Source organism: Miniopterus natalensis, chromosome 17 (assembly GCF_054644295.1).
Source record: "Miniopterus natalensis isolate mMinNat1 chromosome 17, mMinNat1.hap1, whole genome shotgun sequence".
NCBI classification, from domain to species: domain Eukaryota; kingdom Metazoa; phylum Chordata; class Mammalia; order Chiroptera; family Miniopteridae; genus Miniopterus; species Miniopterus natalensis.
The window spans coordinates 1750397-1773571 of NC_142097.1; the positions used below are offsets into that span (position 1 = coordinate 1750397).

The 23175-nt window shown below is 58.2% G+C and overlaps 1 protein-coding gene across 1 annotated transcript in view; it reads left to right on the plus strand.

Moving 5' to 3' along the window:
• Window positions 1-469: 469 nt before the first annotated feature.
• MYO15A (myosin XVA) overlaps window positions 470-23175 on the plus strand; it is a 50129-nt gene continuing 27423 nt past the window's right edge. The window contains exons 1-25 of the mRNA XM_016196490.2: window positions 470-4150; window positions 6138-6220; window positions 6808-6871; window positions 7572-7681; window positions 8024-8098; window positions 8328-8418; window positions 11919-11924; window positions 12272-12375; window positions 12515-12578; window positions 13453-13566; window positions 14047-14208; window positions 15037-15150; window positions 15727-15785; window positions 15871-15994; window positions 17020-17115; window positions 17543-17674; window positions 18195-18320; window positions 19058-19135; window positions 19854-20002; window positions 20107-20152; window positions 20339-20463; window positions 20962-21079; window positions 21423-21598; window positions 22095-22179; window positions 23018-23099. Coding sequence (XP_016051976.2) covers window positions 470-4150; window positions 6138-6220; window positions 6808-6871; window positions 7572-7681; window positions 8024-8098; window positions 8328-8418; window positions 11919-11924; window positions 12272-12375; window positions 12515-12578; window positions 13453-13566; window positions 14047-14208; window positions 15037-15150; window positions 15727-15785; window positions 15871-15994; window positions 17020-17115; window positions 17543-17674; window positions 18195-18320; window positions 19058-19135; window positions 19854-20002; window positions 20107-20152; window positions 20339-20463; window positions 20962-21079; window positions 21423-21598; window positions 22095-22179; window positions 23018-23099 — 6064 coding nt within the window. The remainder of the gene's footprint in view (window positions 4151-6137; window positions 6221-6807; window positions 6872-7571; window positions 7682-8023; window positions 8099-8327; window positions 8419-11918; window positions 11925-12271; window positions 12376-12514; window positions 12579-13452; window positions 13567-14046; window positions 14209-15036; window positions 15151-15726; window positions 15786-15870; window positions 15995-17019; window positions 17116-17542; window positions 17675-18194; window positions 18321-19057; window positions 19136-19853; window positions 20003-20106; window positions 20153-20338; window positions 20464-20961; window positions 21080-21422; window positions 21599-22094; window positions 22180-23017; window positions 23100-23175) is intronic.

Here is a 23175-nt window from a genome sequence, read left to right on the forward strand (position 1 = left end):
TGCAGGGTTTGAACGTCCCGCGCGGCTCGGGCCCAGCGCCTCAGCCCGGGCGGCCGCGAGGGCGGGAGGCCCTCCTGTTGCCCCCAGGGCCCAAGGCCCCGCCCGGTAACCGACACCGCGCACTTTCCACCGGGGCCTGAGGTGAAACCCGAGGAGGTGAACGACGGGCCCGCCCTCTTGGAAACCGGGTCCCCGGGCCGCCCGGCCAGCCCCAGCCGCCAGGACGCCGGCCGCGCGCGAGGCCCGGCAGGAGCGCCCCTGGCCGCCCGGCCCCTGAGCGCCCGGCCCCTCAGCGCCCGGCCCTGAGCGCCCGGCCCGGCAGGAGGGCCCCTGAGCGCCCGGCCCTGAGCGCCCGGCCCGGCAGGAGGGCCCCCGAGCGCCCGGCCCTGAGCGCCCGGCCCGGCAGGAGGGCCCCTCGCCGCCCAGCCCCTGAGCGCCCGGCCCGGCCCGAGGGGCGCAGGCGGCCGCCATGGCCAAGGACGAAGATGACGAGAAGAAGGCGAAGAAGGGGAAGAAGGGGAAGAAGGCGCCGGAGCCCGAGAAGCCCAAGCGGAGCCTGAAGGGGACGTCGCGGCTGTTCATGGGCTTCCGCGACCGCACGCCCAAGATATCCAAGAAGGGCCAGTTCCGCAGCGCGTCGGCCTTCTTCTGGGGCCTCCACACGGGCCCGCAGAAGACCAAGCGCAAGAAGAAAGCACGCACCGTGCTCAAGTCCACGTCGAAGCTCATGACGCAGATGCGCATGGGCAAGAAGAAGCGCGCGATGAAGGGCAAGAAGCCGTCCTTCATGGTCATCCGCTTCCCCGGCCGCCGCGGCTACGGCCGCCTCCGGCCTCGCGCCCAGTCGCTCAGCAAGGCGTCCACCGCCATCAACTGGCTCACCAAGAGGTTTCTCATCAAGAAGGCGGAGGAGGCCGGCAGCGAGCGGGCCGCCGTGGACGCCTGGCTGCACCGCGCGGGCTCCCGCGTGGGCTCCCGCAAGCTGCCCTTCCCGTCGGGCGCCGAGATCCTGCGGCCCGGCGGCCGCCTGCGCAGGTTCCCCCGCAGCCGCAGCATCTACGCCTCGGGCGACCCCGTGGGCTTCCTGCCCTCCGAGGACGACGCCCCGCTGCGGCACGCGGGCCCCCGCCGGTCGCTGTACGGGCTGGAGGGCTTCCAGGACCTGGGCGAGTACTACGACTACCACCGCGAGGGCGACAGCTACTACGACCGGCAGTCGCTCCCGCCCTACGACGAGCCCGAGCCCCGCCTGGCCGCCTACGGCCCCTACGGCCCCTACGACCCCTACGTGGCCTACGACCCCTACGCGGCCTACGACCCCTACACGGCCTACGGCCCCTACGGCCCCGCCTGGCCGCCCTACGCAGACCGCACCCCCGGGTACCCACCCGAGGACGCCTACGACCCCTACGGCCCGGACTACTACGGGGGCGTCTACCCCCCCGCGTCTCCCTACGCCTACAGCTACGGCTACGACGACTACGAGCCCCCCTACGCCCCCCCCGGGGCCTACGTGTCTCCCTACAGCTACTACGACGGTTACGGCTACGAGGCCGAGCCGTACGCGCACGGCTACTACCTGGACCCCTTTGCACCTTACGAAGGGCCATTCCTGCCCTACGACGTCCCCTACGAGGGGCCTGCCCTGGACCCCTACGGGGTGCCCTATGACGCGCCCTACGGCGTCGCCTATGCTGAAGGCATCTACGGGGGTGGCGGCCAGGCCATATACCCCCCGGAAGTGCCCTATCTTTACCCGGAGGAGTCGGCCTTCGCATACCCATGGGCGCCACCCCCCATCCTGTCGCCCTACAACCCTTACGCCCACCCCATGGATGACATCGCGGAGCTGGAGGAGTCGGAGGAGGCGGCCGGGGAGCAGCAGGGCACCTCCTTCCGCCTGCCCAGCGCCACCTTCTTCGAGCAGCAAGGCATGGACAAGCCCGCCCGCTCCAAGCTCTCCCTCATCCGCAGGTTCCGCCTCTTCCCGCGGCCCCAGGTGAAGCTGTTTGGGAAGGAGAAGCTGGAGGTGCCCCTGCCCCCCTCCCTGGACATCCCTCTGCCCTTGGGGGGCGAGGAGGAGGAGGAGGAGGAGGAGGAGGAGCCGCGCCTGCCCCTGCGCACGGGGCCCTACGCCCACCCGCTCTGGGGCTTCCTCACGCCGCGCGAGCGCAGCCTGCAGCGGGCCCTGTCGGCCTTCGGCGCCCACCGCGCCCCCCGCGGCCTGGGCTTCGGGCCCGCGTTCGGCCGCCCCGCGCCGCCCCGCGCCGCCGCCTCGCCCACCTCGCTGGCGCGCTTCCTCAAGAAGACGCTGTCGGAAAAGAAGCCCGTCCCGCGGCTCAGGGGCAGCCCGAAGGCCGGGCGCGGGGGCCCGGCGGTCCGGGAGGCGGCCTACAAGCGCTTCGGCTACAAGCTGGCCGGCATGGACCCCGACCGGCCCAACACGCCCATCGTGCTGCGCAGGGCGCAGGCGCGCGCGCAGAACAACAACAACTCGCACCGCGCGCCCGCGCCCGCGCCCGCGCCGCCCGCCCACTGGAGCGCGCTGCTCGCCCCGCCCGCGCCCCGGCGGCCCCCCAGCCCCGCGCCCCCCGCCGCCCGCCCGCCCCCGCCGCCCGCGGGCCCGCCCGGGCCGGCCTCGCCCTACGGCTCGCTCCGCCGCCACCCGCCGCCCTGGGCCGCGCCGGCCCACGTGCCGCTCTCGCCGCAGGCCAGCTGGTGGGCCTTCGCGGAGCCCCCGCCCCTGAGCCCCGAGGGGCCCCTCGACCTGCTGGCCTTCTCTGCCCCCCGGCCCTCCTTCCGCGGCTCCCACCTGCGGCGGGGGGCAACCTTCAGCTTCCCGGGGACCTCCCCGCCGGCGTCCCGGAGGCAGGCCTGGCCCCCCCTGCCCTCTCCCCAGCCCTCGCTGAGGAGCCTGCCGGGCCTGGGCTACCGCTCCCCCGTGGGGCCTGCGTCCCCGCAGCCGTCCTTGCGGGCCGGCTCCTTCCAGCCGACCTTCTCGCCCCTGCCCCTCCGGCCCCGGTCACTGCGGGAGCCCCTGTACCCGCGCCGTGTCTCCGGGCGGCCGGGCACCCCGCAGGCGCCCCTGCTTTCCCCTCTGCTGGGCCCCGGCCCGCGGCGCGGCTCCCTCAACCTGCCTTCGCGCCTCCCACGCTCGTGGCGCCGGCTCAGCGAGCCGCCCATGCGGGCCGTGAGGCCCAGGCTGCGCCAGTCCTTCCAGAGGCCTCTGAGTCCCGGGGCTTGGCCTGCGGCAGTGGCCGCCGCTGCGGCTGCCCCCGAGCTCCGGGAGAGCCCGCAGGAATCCGAGGACTCCGAAGTACCCTGGACGGTGCCCCCGCTGGTCCCCAGCTGGGACATGGACATGCCTCCCAGCCAGCGCCCATCCTCACCTTGGCCAGGACGCGCAGGCAGCCGCCAGGGCTTTTCCAGACCACCCCCTATACCGGAAAACCCCTTTCTCCAGCACGTTGGCCCTGTGCCGTCCCCTGACCCCCAGCTGGAGGACCCAGCCTCTGACTTGACCAGTGTCTTCCTGGGCACACACCATGACCTGGGGCCTGGAGAGCTGGCCAAATCGGCCAGCCCCAGCCCTGAGAAGCCCAAAGAAGAGTCGCACCCTGGGAACCCATGGCCACCAGCAAAGCCTGAGCCCCCAAACCCAAAGCCCCCCAAGGACTCTCCCCGAGAGCAGAAGATGCTAAGGCTCAGCCTCTCCCACCCTCTGGCTGCATATGACAGGATGAGGGCCACATGGCCACCACGGCGCCGCTGGGGAACACTACCCAGTGCCCCAGCCCCCTTGGAGTCCACTGGGGCTCCAGGGCTGCTGCCCAAGGCAGGTGAGCAGCGCAAGGCAGGTCCTGGGCGTCTGGCTGTAGTCCTGCCTCAGGTGCAGAAGCTGAGCTCTTCCCAGCAAGTTAGTTCTGCCACCCTGCAGCCCCCCACCCAGCCGACTGAAGACCCAGAACCCAGCCTCAAGATGAGAACCTGGAGTGTGCTCTGGTCCTGCCTCTGGCTCCCAGCGGAGACCCACCGACGCTGGCCACGAGTACATGCCTTCCCCCCATCCTGCTTCCTGGGCTCTGAAGCTGCCTATCTGCCCCATGGGGGCCCCTGGGAAGAGGTTGGCCCCAAAAGCTGGTGGAACAAGGTATGGGGGCACAGGTTAGAGGGAGGGCTTGGCGGTTCTGTCCTGGGAAACAGGGCTGGAGACAGCCTCAGGACCTTGATGAGCTGCTGCCTTATTGGGTCTCAGACTTCCTATGTGAAACGTGGGGAGAACAACCCCAGGCTCCGCAAACCTATGAAGGATTGGACAAGGGATGCCCAGCACAGACAGGCACAGAACAGAGGCACCAGAAACTCTTTCCAAATCACTTTGGGAAAGGGATCTTGTCCTAGCATGGGCTCTGAGCAGCCCTGGCCTAGTCCAGCCTGTATGGCACGTCCATCCCCAGCTGTTCTCAGAGATTTGGGCTGAGTACAAAACTTCAGGACTTGTCTGTCCACCCTGACCCACCCTGTTCTACCCTGTCCCACCCCACATTCACATTCATACTGTTCGTTTTCCTTCCTCCTGACCCTTCCTCCAATTAGAGTCTTCTCTCTCTCTGGGGTTCCTGCTTAAGGGCAGTCCCCTGGGCTGCAGGATTTTGGACTATCTGAGGTGAGGGGGCTTAGGAACCAAACTTCCAGCCTCTTCATTGCACAGTGGGGCAACCAAACTCTAGAAGGTCACACAGTAGATCAGGGCTGAGCCAGAATTCTTCCCCAGTCTGGCCACCTGTGGGGTGAGGGGCAGGCAGTTTTCTGAGGGGTGCCAAGCCCATGCCTGGCTGCCATGCTTGCGGTGGAATGTGAGCCCCGGTGGCTGTCAGCGAAGGGGGAGTGGTCACCGGAGCCTCCCCTGGGGTGCCTGGGGTGGGCGGGGCACAGGCAGCAGGCCGTTCTCAGCCTATGCAGACCGGTGCCCCTGGAGCGGGCAGCCAGCTAGCCCAGCAATGGCGACCGGGGCAGCCTGGCTGCTGGGGGGGCCCTGGCCCCGGCGGCGGGTGCCCAGAGCCGTGTGGGCCACAGCATTGCGGAAGCGGGCCACAGGGCGCCCTGGGGTGAGGGGCAAGGATGCCTGGGCACTCCTCACCCTCGAATACGTGAGTGGCTGAATTATTCAGGGTTTGCGGCCACTGGCACACATGGGCAGACTGGTGGGCGGGAGGCCAGGGCCCCAGGGTGATACTCCCTGTGGCCTACTTAGCACTCAGAGCTCCCTCCTGGTGTCCCCTTTCCTCACCTGCTCAGGGAGGGGTATGGGCTGGATCTAAGAGGCTGTACAGGCGAGGTGCACATGTGTGCCTCTGTGCTGGGACGTGTGCTGGGTGGGCCACAGCCAGGCAAGGAAAGCATGTGTGTGGCCCAAGGTCTAAGCAGCTGTAGCATTCATGGGTCCCGTGTGTGCACAGCCAAGCTCAGCAGAGATCTTGCAGTCCGAACGTGGCATCAGGACTTTTGTCTCAGGATCCTCAGGTGTGGGGACAGCCCCAGGTGTCCATGTGCACGAGACTGTGTTAAATGGACATGGAGAGCATGTGCCTCCAGTCAGGCACCACAGGCCTTCACACATGTCAGCAGGCATCTTGCAAGACCCCAGGTGTGCGTGGGAGTTGTCTGACCTGTAAATGCTGTTGCGTGTGGGTCTGTGCACATGGGTCTACATGTTTGCTCGGCCTATGCACCAGGGTACAGCACTGAGTGGGATAGCCCTTCTTGGTCTTGGTCTTCCTGGAGGCCCCTTGCACCAAGATACAAATGGTTCAAGTTGTCACATGAGCAAAGACTTGGGGTCCACCCTGGAAAAGGGTGTCAGCACTGGGTTGTGGGGGGTTGGGAGGGAAGTCAGTGGGAGCAGTGCCCATGTGCAGCACTTGGGAGCACATGGGAACGCCCGGGCAGAGGGCAGCTGTGTGTCCCTGAGGAAGGCTTCACGGCCCCTGGCGTTCCAAGGCAAGGAGGCCCACAGGACCCACCTGGCTGTGTTTAGGGTTCCCTCTTTCACAACAGGAGCAGATCCCAGTGTGTCCAAGCTAGGGAGCCATGCGTAGGCACCCTCTAATAGGTGACCAGAGGACTTTCTCCCACAGATGCACTCCATCCGCAACCTGCCATCCACTCGGTTCCTGGAGCAGCACCGGGAGGATGGTGTGGAGGACATGACACAGCTGGAGTGAGTGGGCAGGGTGGCAGGTTCAATGAGGGGTCACTGGGGAATGGCCACACTCCCAGCCAGAGCACCTCCTCCTAACAGGGATGCCTCTCACCTCCTGGGACATTTTCAGAGCCTTGGTTTCCTCATCTGCAAAACAAGGGCATACAGTGTCACAAAAGCCAGCTGTGTGTCCAGCACAGCTCTGCACATCAGATGGGCCTGGGTTCAAATCCCAGCCCCACCACTTACCAGTTGGAGCACCGTGGGCAAATCACTTCATTTCTATGTGCCTCAGTTTCTCAACTATAGGATGGGGATGGGATGGCTGTTATGAGTGTGCTGGCACATTGGAGGTGCTCAAAATGTGAGGGCTGTGCATCCAATTATGGTGACTCAACCCTCACAACTGCTACCTAAGAGCATCCCCAGCCCAGTGAGTGCAGTAGGGACAGTGATTATCATACCCACTGGGCAGATGAAGAAACTGAGGCATCAGGAGGTTAAGCAACTTCCCAAGTCCTCACAGTGTCAGAGATAGGACTTTCTGGCCAGGCCCTGCACTGGGGGGAAGTGGACCCTGACTGCCCTTCTTCCTGCTCTCCCAGAGACCTCCAAGAGACCACTGTGCTGTCCAATCTCAAGACCAGATTTGAACGGAACATCATTTACGTGAGTCCTGGGGTGGCTCTGCCCTAGGCAAGGGTCTGGCAGGCAGCTTCCTCCTTGTTTCCTGGGGCCCCAGTGGGAAGCACAGGTTTCTCCTGCTGGGCCCCAGACTAGTGGCCTCTGGTTTTAACTTTGAGGTTTCTACTATTTGAGCCTGAGGCTCAGACATCCAAGGCCCTAAACATAGAGTCTTAGAGCAGGGGGTGCCAGGAGCAGAGACCTGGAGACAGGGAGCCCAATGAATAAAGCTTCCCGAGTCCTAGAATCCAGAGACCTGGGTCCCAGGAGTGGAGTAGCCAAGGGGAGGACGGGAGCCACTGATCACAGAATGACAGAACAGAGGCCCAGGACCACAGTGCAGGCATCAGGGTCACCCTGAAGGGCTCTGGTCACCTCAAAATCCCCTATCCTCCCAACCCCTTGCCCCTTCCAGACAGTGGAGGTTTGGTTTTATGATGAGGCAGAAGCTTGGAGCCTGGCCCTGACTATGAATAAGTGAGGTAGGCAGCAGCTGGCACTGGGGGGCTTTCCTCACTCCAGCCTCCGACCATCAAGCCGTTAGAGGGCCCAAGGTTTGAACACTGAGGTCAGGCAGCCAGACATTTGTCCCCATGGAGACAGGGATCCAGGTTCCCAGGGGCAGGGGAGGGACACACAGGGCTGCAAGGAACCACGGGCACTGAGGCCACTGTCCGCACAACAGACGTACATCGGCAGCATCTTGGTGTCGGTGAACCCATACCGGATGTTTGGAATCTACGGGCTGGAGCAGGTGCAGCAGTACAGTGGGCGGGCCCTGGGAGAGAATCCTCCGTGAGTACTTCCTGGACTGGGGAAGGGAACTGTGCTGGGCTCTCCTGAGTCTGTCTGAGCTTGGTGAGCCTCTGGCTGCCCCTCAGTCATAGGTTGGGGCTGGTGGCAGTTGGCAGTCCACCTGCTCAGCCCAACAATATTTCCCCAAGCCCTGGCCATAGCCCCTACTGGGGCTGCGGCCACTGGGGCTCAGACCATGATGGGGAACATTTCCCCAAGAATGAGGGGTGGAGCAGGATTGCCTGCTTGACTGGACAGAGATGCCACTCCACCTGCCTTCTGGGAGGTTTGGAAGCACAGAAGAAGGTCCATAGTAGTGCTCCCTGTGGCCTGTCTCTCCAGGCATCTCTTTGCAATTGCAAACCTTGCCTTCGCCAAAATGCTTGATGCCAAACAGAACCAGTGCATAATTATCAGGTGAGCAGCAGGTCAGGCTGGGTACCTTAGTGCATGTGTGGAGGGGAAATATGGGGGGACCTCAGGCAACAGGTCTGCCTCAGACAGACTGCTGTGGGTCCTGGGAAAATCACTCAGCTTCTCTAGGCCAGCTGGCCTGCCCATGTCCTCTTGCAGCATGGCAAGGTATAGGGAGCCTTGGAGAGGCAGTGAGCTGGTTGAAGCTTACTCTGTTCCTTTGCCTGGTCAGTGGCGAGAGCGGCTCTGGAAAAACTGAGGCCACAAAGCTGATTCTACGCTACCTGACCACCGTAAACCAAAAGCGGGGCATCATGCAGCAGGTAAGTCTGTCTGTCTTCCCAGGGTCCTTAACTGAGCACCCCTTGTGTTCCCCAAGAGGTGAGACTTCTTGGCTCCACTTGGAGGTTGGGGAGGCCAGGCCTAGGGTTGCACCAAGAGTGCTCTTAGGACTTGGAGCTCTCTCTCCCCTCCCAGGTAGAGTCTGTGGGGACCTCCTTTCTGCATCCATGCAGCTCCAGGTTCTACCCCTCCTGGGCCTGGCTGGAGGAGAGGCCACATGGGCAAGGGGAGTCACTCTACTCCTGCCTGGCCTCGCCTTCCTGGTATGGCGCTCAGTCGTTGTGAAAGAGGCAGGAGAGGCCTGAATGTGGGGCAGGTCCATGGGGGTGTGGGCCTCTAGATGCTGGGACACTGAGGAGGCCAGGCCAGAGTCTGCAGGATTGGAGGTCTGCTCAGAATGCAAACCCTGTGAACCTAAGAACGTTAGAGGTTTTCTGAGGACCTGTGTGCCTGGCCTGAGCTGGGCTCTGGGGAGGCAGGCAGCAGCAACACAGCCTGACTAATGTTCCCACCTTTGTGGAGGAAACAAAAAGAAAAGTCATACACCAGTGAATTATGTATCTGTGGAAGGGTGGTAAGTTGTGGAGAAAGATGTAGGGAGGGGGATGGGGAATACTGGGGTTTGTAATCTGAAGTGTGGTAGTCAGGGTGGGCTTTGCTAAGAGGCAAGGAATGGGCCAGAGGATGTCTGGGGGAAGAGCAGACAGGCAGCGGGAAAAGCAAGTGCAAAGGCCCTGGGGCGTAAACAGGTTTGGTGTGCTCAGGAGATAGCAGAGTGGCTGCATGGAGTCCAGGTGAGGGAGGGCGGTGGCTCAGGCCAAGGAAGTAGACCCCAGTGCAGTTCAGAGTCCAGCCAGCAACTTACTGAGGGACCAGATAAGGTTGTAATGGGGGGGACAGTCTAAGGGCAACCAGAGGCATTTGGCCTGAGCCACAGTGAGTACAACGCTGCCATCAGCTGGGTGAGCAAGGCTGAAGAGAGAAGACAATGGTGACCTTGAGGTGTCTGCTGGGCATCCACACAGAGATGGTGGGGAGGAAATGATGCACCTGAGCCTGGAGGTGAGGGAAGGTGGGGCTGGAGGCAAAGGTCCACCAACTCAGAACCTGACTCTCAGACTCTCCACTCTGGGCCCATAAAGGTTTGTAAATGGTCATGTGACCCAGCCAATGGCAATCTCAGCAGGTGATCTTGGGGGGCATCAGGCGGGGGCTGCTCAGCCCTCAGGTGGGAGTGGATTGGCCCAGGCTTTTGTTACTTCCTGGTGGGCTCCTCTGTTGCTTACCTGGATGTTGCAGCCCTTCCCATTAGCCTGAGTCTCCTGGCAGCTAACCAGACCGTCCCTCTGCTCCAGGCAAGGTTTTCAAAACCTGTAAGCTTATACTCCTGGAAGGATTGGCTAGGCAGGCAAGCAGATGTGTATGTGGCGCCCCTCCCATGAGCAGTGCCTTCAGTCATATCCCTCCAGAGCCTCACGGGCAGCCTGGGACAGGTACACTGGGGTCCACTCATGGATGGGGAAACTGAGGCCTGGGAGGGAGATGACTTACCCAGTGTCCCAAAGTGAGAGGATAGAGGCACTGGGATTGGAAGTTTACGGCAGAGGCCATCTTGGCAGGATTTCGGGGGATAGTTGGAGTTGTGGGACATGGCAGGTCTACGAGTTTCTATGCCCAGCTTGTGAGTATGTGCCTGCCAGCCGCTGGGACAACTGAGGGTTTATTTCATAGCCACTACTCATCCCTGCTCATGTAATCAGGCCAGATTTAGGGTCAGTTTTAGGCATGGCAGAATCCAAGGTCTTAAACAATGTCCCTTGTCCTGGCTCCACCCCCTCCCATGTATGGGCATCATCCTCAACCAGTCTCCCATTGGGCAGCAAGATGGTGCTGCGAACCACAACCCACACCTCTCAACAGGCCAAAAAAATTCTCAGGCCTCTCTCTCATTGGGCTGGTTTTAGCCTTGTGCCCTCACTGGACCCAGTCACACTTTGGCTAAGGCCTGGGCCACAGGGCTGAGAATATGACAAGGGTTCCCCAAGGTGGGGACTGGCTGGACCCTCTGCACCCCAAACCATAGGCACCACTCCATCTGGGGGCTGGGCTGATGGCACCACAGGACCAGATGTTAACCCACCTGACTCACCTGTCCTTTCCCCTGGCCCCTGGCCCCGTGCCCCAGACCTGCAGTGGGCACTAGGGACAGAGAAGCAGCTTACCCACCCCTCAGGTGCCCTCAAGGAACTCCCAGACTGAGGGATAGTACAGGCCACAGTCCAGGCAGACCTTGACTCGCTGAGCTACCCCAGGCTGGCCCCTGCTCCTTTCTGGGCCTCAGTCTACTCCTCTGTACAATGGGCACAGTATTTCTTGGATTAAACAAGATCATGGGAATGACCAGATGGAGGGGACAGGCACTTTCCCCAAGCTAACAGGTATTATTTCTACAGACACTGGGCTTCTCCTGCCTCTCCCTTAAGAGTTTATCCTGAGAAGATGAGTTAGCAAGAGAACACTGCATACACAACTACGTACACACTGATTATGGTGCTGTGCTCTCACTCTTACGGACACGTTACCTCACCTCTCCAAGTCTCAGTTTTCTAATCTGTAAAGTGGGTGATATTTGGGCCTACTTTATAGGAATGCTAATTAGCCAAAGGATCCAGTGCATAGTAGGTGCTTAATAAGTGGGAGCTGTGATTAGCTGTGCCCTGGGCAGCTCTGCTCTCATAAAATACGATTCCTCATTTCATCTCTTTAGCAGAGATTTGTTGAGGGCCTCCTGTGCACCAAGTCCTGTGTAGATGCTGGGCCCCAGAGGTATGCAGAAAGACAGATTCCTCCTGTAGAGGCAGACATTTTAGTGGAGGTAGGCATACAAAGAAACGAGAGAATTTGCCAATGGTGCTAAGAGCTCCAGAGGGAGAGAATTCTGGTGCTCAGAGGCAGGAGTGCACCTGGGTGTGGAGGCCACAGTCAGGAGGGCCATGGTGCTGGGCAGAGCCAGGGAGGGGAGATGAGGCCAGCAGGGGTTGTGCTGTGTAGGGCCTTGGAGATCACAGTGAGGTCTTGGCTTTGAGCCTGAGTGAGGTGGGAGAACGTGACCTATGCAGGTTTTCAAGGAACCCCTGGAAGGAGCACAGGCAGGGTCAGGGAGAAGGGTCTTCCAGGAGCCAGGTGATCCATGACTATGATGGGGGGAGAAGAGGACATCCCAGAGCCTTTCAGGGGTAGATCTAGCAGACACCCACACCTAGGGCCACACTGCAGTCCCCAAGCCCAGACACCTGGGGTCTCTGAGGCCCATGGCCTTACCTGGTGGTTCTCCTGCCTGCCACGGGCCCAAAGGGATCTGACAGTCCCTCCATGGTCGGAGGTCCCTGGTGGTGCGGGGGGAGAGGTGGTCAGGCCTACGGGTGACCTTCTTCTGTTCTTGTTCCCCTCTCCTTCTCCTCCCTGCTGACTGCTCCTGAAGATAAAGGTATTTGGAGTGTGTGTGTGTACATGCTCATGCCCCTGTGAGTGCATGTGTGGGTGTGGACAATGGCAGGATTGGCAGGAAGTAGTATCTAACAGCCTGTCCTGACTGGGGGCTGCCTTGTGAGAGGCTGGGGCTGGAAGAGGGGGACCTGGGGTCCGTGTGTAGGGATTGGGCTACATGAGGTGGGGGCATTGAGGGGACCCTGGGATTCTCTAGGGAGCCAACTCTGGTTGCCCCTCGCAAAGTGTGTCCTAGGGGAAGTCTGTGTCTTGGAAAGCCTGGGGTGGCCCTGGCCATGCTCCTCACTCTAGGCCACCAGAATAATTTCCACATCTTCTGGGGTCCAGATCCTGGAGGCAACGCCCCTCTTGGAGTCCTTTGGTAACGCCAAAACTGTCAGGAATGACAATTCCAGCCGCTTCGGGAAGTTTGTGGAGATCTTTCTGGAAGGGTGAGTGGGACAGTGGAGGAGCCCCCAAAGACCTTGCAGTGCACTCCAGTCCTGGCACAGCCCCTCAGAGCCAACACCAGCCCCCATTGCCCTGCCCACTGACTGCCCAGGCTTGAGTTGACTGTGCTCCTTACCCCAGGGGCGTGATCTCTGGTGCCATAACCTCCCAGTACCTGCTCGAGAAATCCAGGATTGTGTTTCAGGTGGGCCAGGCCCTTCAAGGCCCTTGTGTGTTGGGACATGGGACAGGGTCGGGGTGTGGGTGTATACTCAGTGCCTGGCACCTGGCCAGGCTGGGTAAATGTTGAATTAATGAAGCAATAGATGTGTATGTGTGAGTATGTGACCCAATCTCCTCCCCTCCTCCATGCCCTACAGCCACTTTGGCTCTTCCCTGTCCCTCAAGCACACCAGGCATGATCCTGCCTCAGGACCTTTGCACTTACTATTCCTACTACCTGGAGCACTCTTCCCCAGACACCTGTATGGCCAAAGCCTTCACCTCCTCCAGGTCTTCCCTGAAATGTCACCTGTGCAGGAAAGCTATCCCATTTAAAAATGAACTCCCCACCCCCTTCACTGCTTTATTTTTCCCAGAGCACTTCTCACCGCCTGATGTATTTTATGTTTCAGCCAGTGATTTGCTGAGTATCTGTCTCCCCAGCTAGCAGGTGGGATCCATGAGGCCAGGGACTTCTGTCTCCATTGTTCCCCACTGTGTCCCAAGGGCCTGAAAACAGGGCCAGGCCCATAGTAGGTGCTCAGCCACCCTGGTTAATGAGCCAGCAGGAAGCCTGTGTCTGCTCTATGGACAGGAGTGTGCATAGGCGTGTGTAGCCCATACACATGTGAGAACGGCCACCTCTCTCATTAAATGCTCATTAAGTGCAGGGCTTCTCCACTCCCTCTCCCTATTCCCAGCCAGAACCAAGCTGGGAGCTCACTCAGCACAGAGGTGACAGGTCTCACCTGTAGGCCTGTGTATGTATTTATATTTATGGGCATACCTGGGCCTGTATGTGTGTGGGGGTCACCTAGGTGGGTGGCTCCCCTCGCACCCACACACCCGCTCTGCAGGCCAAAAACGAGAGGAACTACCACATCTTCTACGAGCTGCTGGCTGGGTTGCCTGCCCAGCTCCGGCAGGCCTTCAGCCTGCAGGAGGCTGAGACCTACTACTACCTGAACCAGGTGAGCACCAGCAGGCACCCAACAGTCCCCTGCCCCATCACCCCAGTGGGCTGAGAGAGCCAAGTTGTGTTCTGATGGCCAGCAAAGATGATGGAGCTTTGGGAGGGCAAGTTTGGATGTGAGGTGTCTCATCGTGGCACTTAAACAGGGGTCAAATCTGGGGTAGAGGAGGCCTACATGAGTCTCCACTTTTCTAGAGACTGCAACAGAACTAAGCAGCCTGGAGCTACTATACTTCCCCTCTAGTGCCTCAGTTTCCTTATCTGTAAAATGGGGATAGCACGGTACTACTTTCCAGGGATGTGGTGAGGATTAAAGGAAGGAAATGTACAGTACCTGCTCAGAGCCTCCTGGCCCATGGGGATGAAATGAGTGCTGAGTGGCTGGCTTGGGCCATGCTGCAGGTCCAGACAGAGCAGGGTCCTTAAGGGCTCCCAGCCCCACCCAGGGTCCCTGACACCTGGGTCTGCCCTTGCCTAGGGTGGGAACTGTGAGATCTCAGGGAAGAGTGATGCAGACGACTTCCGCCGGCTCCTTGCTGCCATGGAGGTGCTGGGCTTCAGTGGGGAGGACCAGGACAGCATCTTCCGTATCCTGGCCTCCATCCTGCACCTGGGCAATGTCTACTTTGAGAAGTATGAGGTGAGAGAATGTCACAGCCTGCCATGGGGCCTCGGGAACCTTGGGACACAGGCATCTCTTCAGAGGCCTAGGAACCATTTATATTTGCCTTTCAGGTTACATCATACACATATCGTTAGTTCTTTATTCCCCCACTTTGGAGTTCACCTTTGTCTTGATGTATGAGAGCTCTTTACATATGTTAAGGACGTAAGCCCTGTTTCTTTGATATGAATTGTAATTATGTCTTCTGGTTTATCATTTATATTTTGACTTTATTTCCAGGTATTTTGGTGTTTGGGTTTTGGCCATATAGATTTTTAAAAATATTTTCAGGTACTTCATTAATCAATCTTTTCTTGTATAAATTTTAGCGTTTTTATCATTTTTAGAGAGACCTATCTCTCTTAAAACAGCTTTCTCCCATAATTTTTTCAAGATCTTTTATGGTTTTCCTGTTTTGTTTTTTTCACATTTAAATCTTTGGTCCATCAGGAATTTATCATAGTAAGGTGTGAGGTAGGCATCCAATTTCTTTTCCTAGGCAGTTACTCAATTATACTAATTCCCCCACTTGAGAGGTACAAATTTGTCATATACTAAATTCCTGTGTACATTTATGACTAATTCCAGACTTCCTATTGTGCTTCATTAATCAATTTACATACTATGTGTCTGTTATCTGTTTAAATTACCATAGCTTTGTAATGTGTTTTACCATCTCCTAGGTTGCCCTGCACTCCTATTTCAGAATTTTCCTGGCTCTTCTAGCTTGTTTATGTTTTTTTTTATGAACTTTAAAATCAGCTTATTTAGCTCAAAACACAGTCCTTTTGGTATTTTACATAGACAGACGCACAGGAGGTGGCCTCAGTGGTTAGCGCCCGGGAGATCCAAGCCGTGGCAGAGCTGCTGCAGATCTCCCCTGAGGGCCTACAGAAGGCCATCACCTTCAAAGTGACCGTGAGTTTTGCACTGGAGACGCCATCAAAGCCTCCTGCCAGCGCCTGCAATGCTGCTCTGTGCCCCGTCCTGGGGGGGCCCTCTCACCCCCTTTCCATCCACCTTCTGGATTGGGCCCAGAGGGGGTTAACCTCAGACCCCAAAGGCATTAGGTGCCCAATCTCCAGACCTTTGCATGGGCTGTTTCCTCTGCCTGGAATGCTCCTCCCTTTTCACCCCTACTCCTGATTTGAGACCCAGCACAGCTATCCTCACCTCCAAATGGCTGTTCCTTACGCCTGGCTGGGTTGGTACCTCCTCTTGCCTCCTACAACCCCTGGCCCTTCTTCCCTTCCCACAGCTGACCTCACTGTGTCATGTATGCTTATGCTGTGTCTTTCCCGTTAGGCCAGTAGCCCCACCCCGACCAGCACAGTCAGGCAGAAAGGAGGAAAGGGTGTTTTGTTCCACCCCTGGCCTACTGTGTACCTAAGACCAGTCACTCCATTTCCGTTTCCCACCCCACCCCAATCCTCTGGGGACTTCCTGGAGGTGGTGGCCAGCCTGCTGTCACTCAGGGGCCACGTCCCTCCTTAGGAGACAATACGAGAGAAGATCTTCACCCCCCTGACCGTGGAGAGTGCCGTGGATGCCAGGTGAGGCTGCACCCCTTCCTGCCCAAGCCTCCAGATGTCTAGCCCCACACTGTGCACACCCACCCCAATACCATCTCTGCTCCAGGGATGCCATCGCCAAGGTCTTATATGCGCTGCTGTTTGGATGGCTCATCACCAGGGTCAATGCACTGGTATCCCCCCAGCAGGACGCACTGTCCATCGCCATCTTGGACATCTATGGCTTTGAGGTGGGCTTCGTGGGTGGGTAAGGGGTGGGGGGACGTAAGGCTTCATCTCTCTCACATTTCTCTGTTGACAACACAACCATTGTTTGTTCAGTGCCCCCCCCTTATTATCATCTCCCTTGTCTTCTACCATTTCCTTTATTCTCCCACAAGCACTCCCTGTGGCCTCTGGGTGCCAGGCCCTGTACTGGGCAACACAAGGGACCCTGGAAAGGACCAGACCTGGGCTTTGCCCTTGGGAAGGTTCCAGGAGGACTGGGTGGGCATGGGGACAGAAGTTGACGAACACACATGGTCAGAGCCGTAACAGAGTCAGCCTGGCCTTGGTGGGGCCTAGGGGAAACCCTTAGCTGGGCAGGGATGAGGGAAGTCTTCCTAGAAAGGGAGGAGACATCCCTGAGCTGTTTCCTGAGGAAGCAGTAAAGGTGGAGGGAATAGCATATGCACATTGCACGTGCTGAGAGGTGTGGTGGGGCATGGTGTCTGGAGAGCTGGCATTCATTTGCTGGGGTGGAGAGATGCGACCACAGCACTGTTCTGAGTGCACAGTGAAAGGAATAGTGTGAGATGGCATGATCATAAAAATAAAAGTGACAGCTAATACTCATATGGTACCTACTGCATGCCAGGTACTATTCTAAGTGCTTTATGTTACTAATTCACTTAATCCTCACAGCAGCCTTATGAATGTGGTACGGTCATTATCCCTGTTTCACAGATTGGGAAACTGAGGTACAGTTAGCTTGTTCAAGTCACATAGTTAGAAAGGTTGGAATCCTGGCAGAAGGTTTCAGAGCCTGGGTCTTCAACCACTACCTAAGCTGCCTCTCACTGGGACCTAGATTGTCAGGCTCTCACCTGTGCATAGTGGAAGCCATAGAGGGTTCTGAGCAGGGCACCTGTGGTCAGACTCCAGGCAGAGGGCACTGAGCCTGAGCTGGGGGGTGGGGGGGTGCAGGACCCTGGGAGGGGAGAGATGGGCTGCTGCCAAGGAGGGACTAGGCCCACCCTTACCATCTGCCTGGCAGGACCTGAGCTTCAACAGTTTTGAGCAGCTATGTATCAACTATGCAAACGAGAACCTTCAGTACCTTTTCAACAAGATCATCTTCCAGGAGGAGCAGGTATGCAGGGCCTCCCCCATCCCCATGTTCACTGGCCAGTGGGCCTCCTTAGTGACAGATGAGATATGCTGGTTCTTTAAGGGCAAATCGGAGGTTGTCAGTAGACCAAATGGAAGGAAAGGTATTGTAAGCTGGGGATCAACACATGAGAAGGCCTGGGTTCTGGAGGGGCAGATGTTGGGGTGAGGAGTCCAGGGAAGAGCCCTCTTGGGGGATCCTCTTCACCCTCTGCAGAACTGTCCTAGTTAGAGGGAGGAGAAGGGCCTAGAAATGGTTCATGTTGCTCTGCTAGAAAGTGAGCTCCATGTGCTAGGAGGTATATAAGCAGAGGCGCCCCTGGCCAGGCCCCTTCAGATGGATTCAGCCTAGGAGGCAGGGTGGGTGGAACCTCAACAGAACTAGGTGACTGAGCCCCTGCTGCCTGCAGGAGGAGTACATCCGTGAACAGATCAACTGGCGGGAGATCACCTTTGCTGACAATCAGCCCTGCATCAACCTCATCTCACTGAAGCCTTATGGCATCCTGCGCATCCTTGATGACCAGTGTTGCTTTCCCCAGGTGACCCATGGGCACTGTGTGAGCCTGGTCAGGTTGCTCAAGGTCTGTGAGCCTCTTGTCCTCATCAGGCCTGAGTCCTACATTTCTCTCTGCCCTGGCCTGGGAGGAGGGCTCAGGACACCCAACCTGCCATTCACAACCTGGATAGGGGACTACAAGGATTCAGACAAGGGGCTACACCAGCCTGGGGCGTTCTAGAAGGCTTTATGGAGGAGGTTACCTTGGGGTTGGGCCTCAGATACTTATTGGAAAACACAAGGTTGGGGTGGGTGTTCCGGGCAGTAGGACTAGAGAGTGCAAAGGCAGCTGGGCTGGAGGAGAGGCAACTGGGAAGCTAACCAGACACACTTGTCTGCAGGGGTTCACTGAGGCCTCCCACACAGGGAGCCAGGGGAAGCTGTGACTTGTTCCTCCTCCCCAGTGATCACTGGAGATCAGTCAGGGCTGGAGAATTTGCCACTAAGCCAGGAACAGGGTGCCCAGGCCCCCTGCCCACTCACTAAACCCTGCCTGCCCCCAGGCCACAGACCATACATTTCTGCAAAAGTGCCATTACCACCATGGCGCCAACCCACTCTACTCCAAACCCAAGATGCCATTGCCTGAATTCACCATCAAGCACTACGCAGGCAAAGTCACCTACCAGGTGAGACCCAAGACAGCCCTCAGGGCCTCCAGTGCCCTGATGCTGGAGGCGTAAAAGCACAACATGGGCTCCAGACACTCCCCCCTGGTTCCAGTTCTGGCCCTGCTGACCCTTGGCTATGTAACCTTGGGTGAATCACTTTACCTCTCTGAGCCTGTTTCCTCATCTGGAAAATGGGTATAATAACAGTGTCCATCTATTGGACACTGTTATTATACATGGGTGTGAGAAATCTAGGCCTAGGGTGGATTTCATAAAGAGTAGCTATTATCAGTAATGATTTCATTGGGGTAGCTGTCATCACTGTTATATCAGGCACATTCCTGCCCTGGGGCTGTCTCAGGCCAGGATCCTAAGCCCCTATCCCCCTCTGGGCCGCATTTTCTTCATCTGCAGGACGGGCACAGGCCAGTGTCCTCCACTGAGGATGGGACCGAGCCCCGGACTAGTCATGTGAAGGTGGCTAGTGCCCCCTCCCCTGGGAGTGGGGAGGATAGTGGGGACAGGAGGGGAGGGGACCATATCAGGGGGATGGGTCCAGTTCTTTCTAGGACAGACGGAGACAGTGTCCTGGAGGTGCAGGGCCAGGGTCACCCAAGGGCTGCAGGGAGGAAGGCAAGAAGACAGTAGTAGGCAGGCTGATGCATATTGGATGGGTTAGCCCTCTACCCTGTGCCCCAGGCTGCATGGGGGGGGCTGGTTCCAGCCCCAGCTGCCCTGCCATTCCCCCTTTCTAGGTGCACAAGTTCCTGGACAAGAACCATGACCAGGTGCGCCAGGATGTGCTGGACCTTTTCGTTCGGAGCCGGACACGAGTGAGCAAGCCTCACCTCCCCCTGTTCTGGCCCTGCCCCAGAGCACCCAGCCCACAGTCATGCAGTTCTCCCAGTCCAAGAAATGGGGAGGTACCCTAGCCTGGTCCTGCCTCTGGCTCACCCCAGCCAGGCCCTGATCCCATCCCAACCCTAACCCCATACCCACCCAGCCTTGCCTTGCTCTGTACTTTCTCCCATTCCTGGCCCTGCCCCGTAAAGGCCATGCCCCTGGCTGGCCCCACTGGATTGCTGGGTCTCTCCTTTGGCACATCCTGGCCACACCCACCCAGCCTAGGCCCATCCCCTCTTCCATCTGCTTGATAAGTGGTTCTCCCATTGGCATTCTCTGCCACCTACTCCCTCTCTGGGCCTCCATTTCCTCATCTGTCAAATGGGCATCCTCCTCCTGAGGTCATTGCTAGAGTTCATGACCATGCAGCCAATGTGTTCCCCAGACTGAAATAAGAAGTCAGCCCAACCATGGGGCAGGTCCCTTGGAAGGTACTGAGCACTGACTTGGTTCATGTGCAAGCCAGGAGGACAGTGGCCTGGAAAAGAGGCAGGGGTCCCTTGTGTTAGTTTTCTGGTCCTTCTTGGTCTGGAGACTTGACTCCTTTTGTTCTCTCACTTTCTCTCTCCTCTCCATTTCTCTCGGCCCCTACCTCTTCCCCTTGGTACCTTGACTACTGCTCTGGGCCTGCTTCCCATGCTTGCCCAGGTGGTGGCACACCTTTTCTCCAGCCATGCCCCACAGGCTGCCCCTCAACGCCTGGGCAAGAGTAGCTCCATCACCCGACTCTACAAGGCTCACACAGTGGCAGCTAAGTTCCAGCAGTCACTCCTAGATCTGATCGAAAAGATGGAGAGGTGGGTGTGGCAGGTGGGCAGGACTTAGCCTCACCTATGACCCTCAGGGATGAGCACTTTCCTTCTCTGGGGCCTTACACTGCCTTCCTCCCACCCTTGCGCAGGTGTAACCCCTTGTTTGTGCGCTGCCTGAAGCCCAATCACAAGAAGGTACGTGATGGCTGAGGTCCCTGGGAGAGCCACATTCTCTTCCCTATGCTGTATGACCTTGGCCAAATGCTTTTGCCTCTCTGGACCTCCATCTGCCCAGCCCACCATGGGGACTATTTGCCGCTGACAGTGCCCTTTGCGCGTGAGTTGACCCATGTGCAGACTTTACCTGGGCCCTCTCCACAGGAGCCAGGCCTCTTTGAGGCAGATGTGGTCATGGCACAGTTACGCTATTCAGGGGTGCTGGAGACTGTGCGGATTCGCAAGGAGGGCTTTCCAGTGCGGCTGCCTTTCCAGGTGTTCATTGACAGGTACCTCCATCACATGGTTCCTTAGCTCCACAGACCTCTACCCCGCCCACCTTGGTCCCAGGGATACACAACCCAGGCAGAACAGGGCTTGCTATGCACAGTTGCTCAGGTGGTGCGCGACACAAGACCACCACGTGTTAGCCGCTATGTGGCGTATAGATTTTTATTGTTTTGCATTTTTTATAGTTTTGTGTTTTTTATAGTTTTATTATGTGTTGATTCCAAAGAGAAACAATTTTAATAGTTATTATCATAAATTCCCAGCAGATGGCAGTAAGGTACCTTAGTCTGCCGAAACCATTTTTACCATTTCCTGGCACCTAAAAAGCAGTAAGCCAAGTTTTGAGGAGAGAGCACCTTTTGCTAATTAGAAGACACTGAGTAGAGCCTCTGCTGGGATCCAGGCGTCCTGGAGACGGGGATAGGGGTGGTGACTGATCTAGCGGGCAACTGGGGTAGTAGGTCCCAAAATCGCAGGTTGAATTTGGGACCCTGCAGGTACCGCTGTCTAGTGGCCCTTGAACACAACCTGCCAGCCAGTGGGGACATGTGTGTGTCCGTGCTGAGCCGCCTTTGCACAGTCATGCCAAATATGTACCGCGTTGGCATCAGCAAGGTGAGTTCCACCCCACACTCAGCCCCTGGAGGGCCCAAGTTCAGGGGCTTCAAAACTGAAGCTGTGGAGTCAGAAATGCCCAAGGTAGAGATTACTGTCCCAGAGGAAGTATAGTTGAGCTCGGGAATCGAAACGCTAATCCTACCTCCAGACCTTGCTCAGCAGTTCCTACCACCTAACGGGCCTTCACCCTTTCTTCCCTCTCTCCAAACCCAACCCACCCTCCACCCAGCTCCAGGAGGCTGTCCTGTCCTGTCCTGTCTCCTTAGACTCCTGGAGAGGGAGGGGTCCTGAGTCCAGTTCCCTGGGCCCTACCAGCCTCAGCACTTGTCTCTGTCCTCAGCTCTTCCTTAAGGAACACCTACACCAGCTGTTGGAGAGCATGCGGGAGCACGTCCTGAATCTGGCAGCCCTCACTCTGCAACGCTGCCTTCGTGGCTTCTTCATTCAGCGCCGTTTCTGCTCCCTGCGCCGCAAGATCATCATGCTGCAAAGTCGAGCCCGAGGCTACCTGGCCAGGTGCAGCCCACATAGGGCAGGACTCCCTGGAGCCCTACAGCTAGGCTTGGGAGAGGTTATGCCTGAACTTAGGTAGCAAGCTCCTTGTTCCTGGAGGTATGCGAGCTGAGAGTGGGAGCTTCTGCTGGAAGGATGGTCAGATTCTCTGTGTTTCTGCTTTTGGATGTCCTTCTGTCCCACCCCCTGGCCCTTGTGACTGGTGGGTGGGAATCCAACCAGCCAAAAGGACCCCACCCTGCATCTCAGGGACCCTGGGATTCCAACGTAATAGGAAGTACATGATCCAAGTGGCTTAATCCAGGCTCTGCCACTTAACTTGCTGTATGACCTTAGGCAAGTTCTTGCCCCCTACTGAGCTCCAGTTTCCTTTGTGCCAAAGGGTCCCAGAGTGAAGTGTGGCACCAGCGCAAGGCTGGCACAGGTACCTCTGTCCCTTGTTTACCCATGACCCCAACCCCTAAGCGTTTCCACCAAGATACTTTCCTCCTACCCCCAGGCAGCGGTATCAGCAGATGAGAAAGAGTCTGGTGAAGTTCCGGTCCCTGGTGAACACGTACACAAGCCACCGGCGCCACCTGAAGGTGCAGGCCTTCTTCTTGCCCTTCTCCCAGGAGCCAGGCCCGTCCTGTCTGGGTCCAGGGAGCGGCAGGGATGGGGGGGAGGCACTTAGCTCCCAGGAGGAAACTGTCTTGGATTCGAATCCCCGCTCTGCCACTCAATAGCTGTGTGGCCTCAGCCCCTCCCCAGCCTTACTTCCCTATCTTCCCCTCGGGGTTGCAGAAAAGGTTAAGTGCATAGTGCACATGAAGGATTTGTCCTGGTGCTGGGTTCACAGTGGGGTCTTCAGGAATCGGGTACGATTAGAATTTGGCACCCAGTATGGTTTTGCTCTTACCTTGATGCCAGTCTTGGCCCGTTGTCATGTAAACCAACACCAGACAAATGTAACCACCAAACACTGAAGAACTGCTGTGCTTACTGGAGGTTTTGAGGAGAGCGCACCGGGCGTCTCTCCCTTTTCCCAGTGTTACACCTGCCCTTTGCCTTCATCTCTTTCTTGCTCTTTTTCCTTCCCCCTCCCTGTTTCTCTGGCCACACCTCTGCCTCCTTCCATCTGTGAGGTGGGGCAGTTGCCTCCAGAAACCAGGCAAGCAAGCCCTTGTTTCCCTTTCCGGCCGCTTTGTGCGAGCTGGCTTGGCCTGTCCCTGGCTCACCTGCCATGGCCTCCGCCCACCATTCCCTGCCTTGACCATCTGCTCTCCTGCAGCTGAGGGCAGAGCGGAGGCTCCGGGTGGAGGAGGTGCGGCTACGGGAGCTGGAGGTGGGTGTGGGGGCTGGGTGGCAGCAGGGGACAGGAAGGGAGGATGGCATCTGGGGGTTGTGGCAGGCCTGTCCCCTCACCATGGGCTGTTCTTCCAGGAGCTGAGAAAGCGGGAGGTGGTAGCTGTAGGACACCTGGAGGTACCAGCAGAGCTGGCTGGGCTCTTGCGAGCAGTGGCAGGTACATCTGTGCTGCATGGTGTGGTGGGAATGGGCATAGGTGGGCGAGGGAGCCAGGTATCTCATGCCCTCTTCTC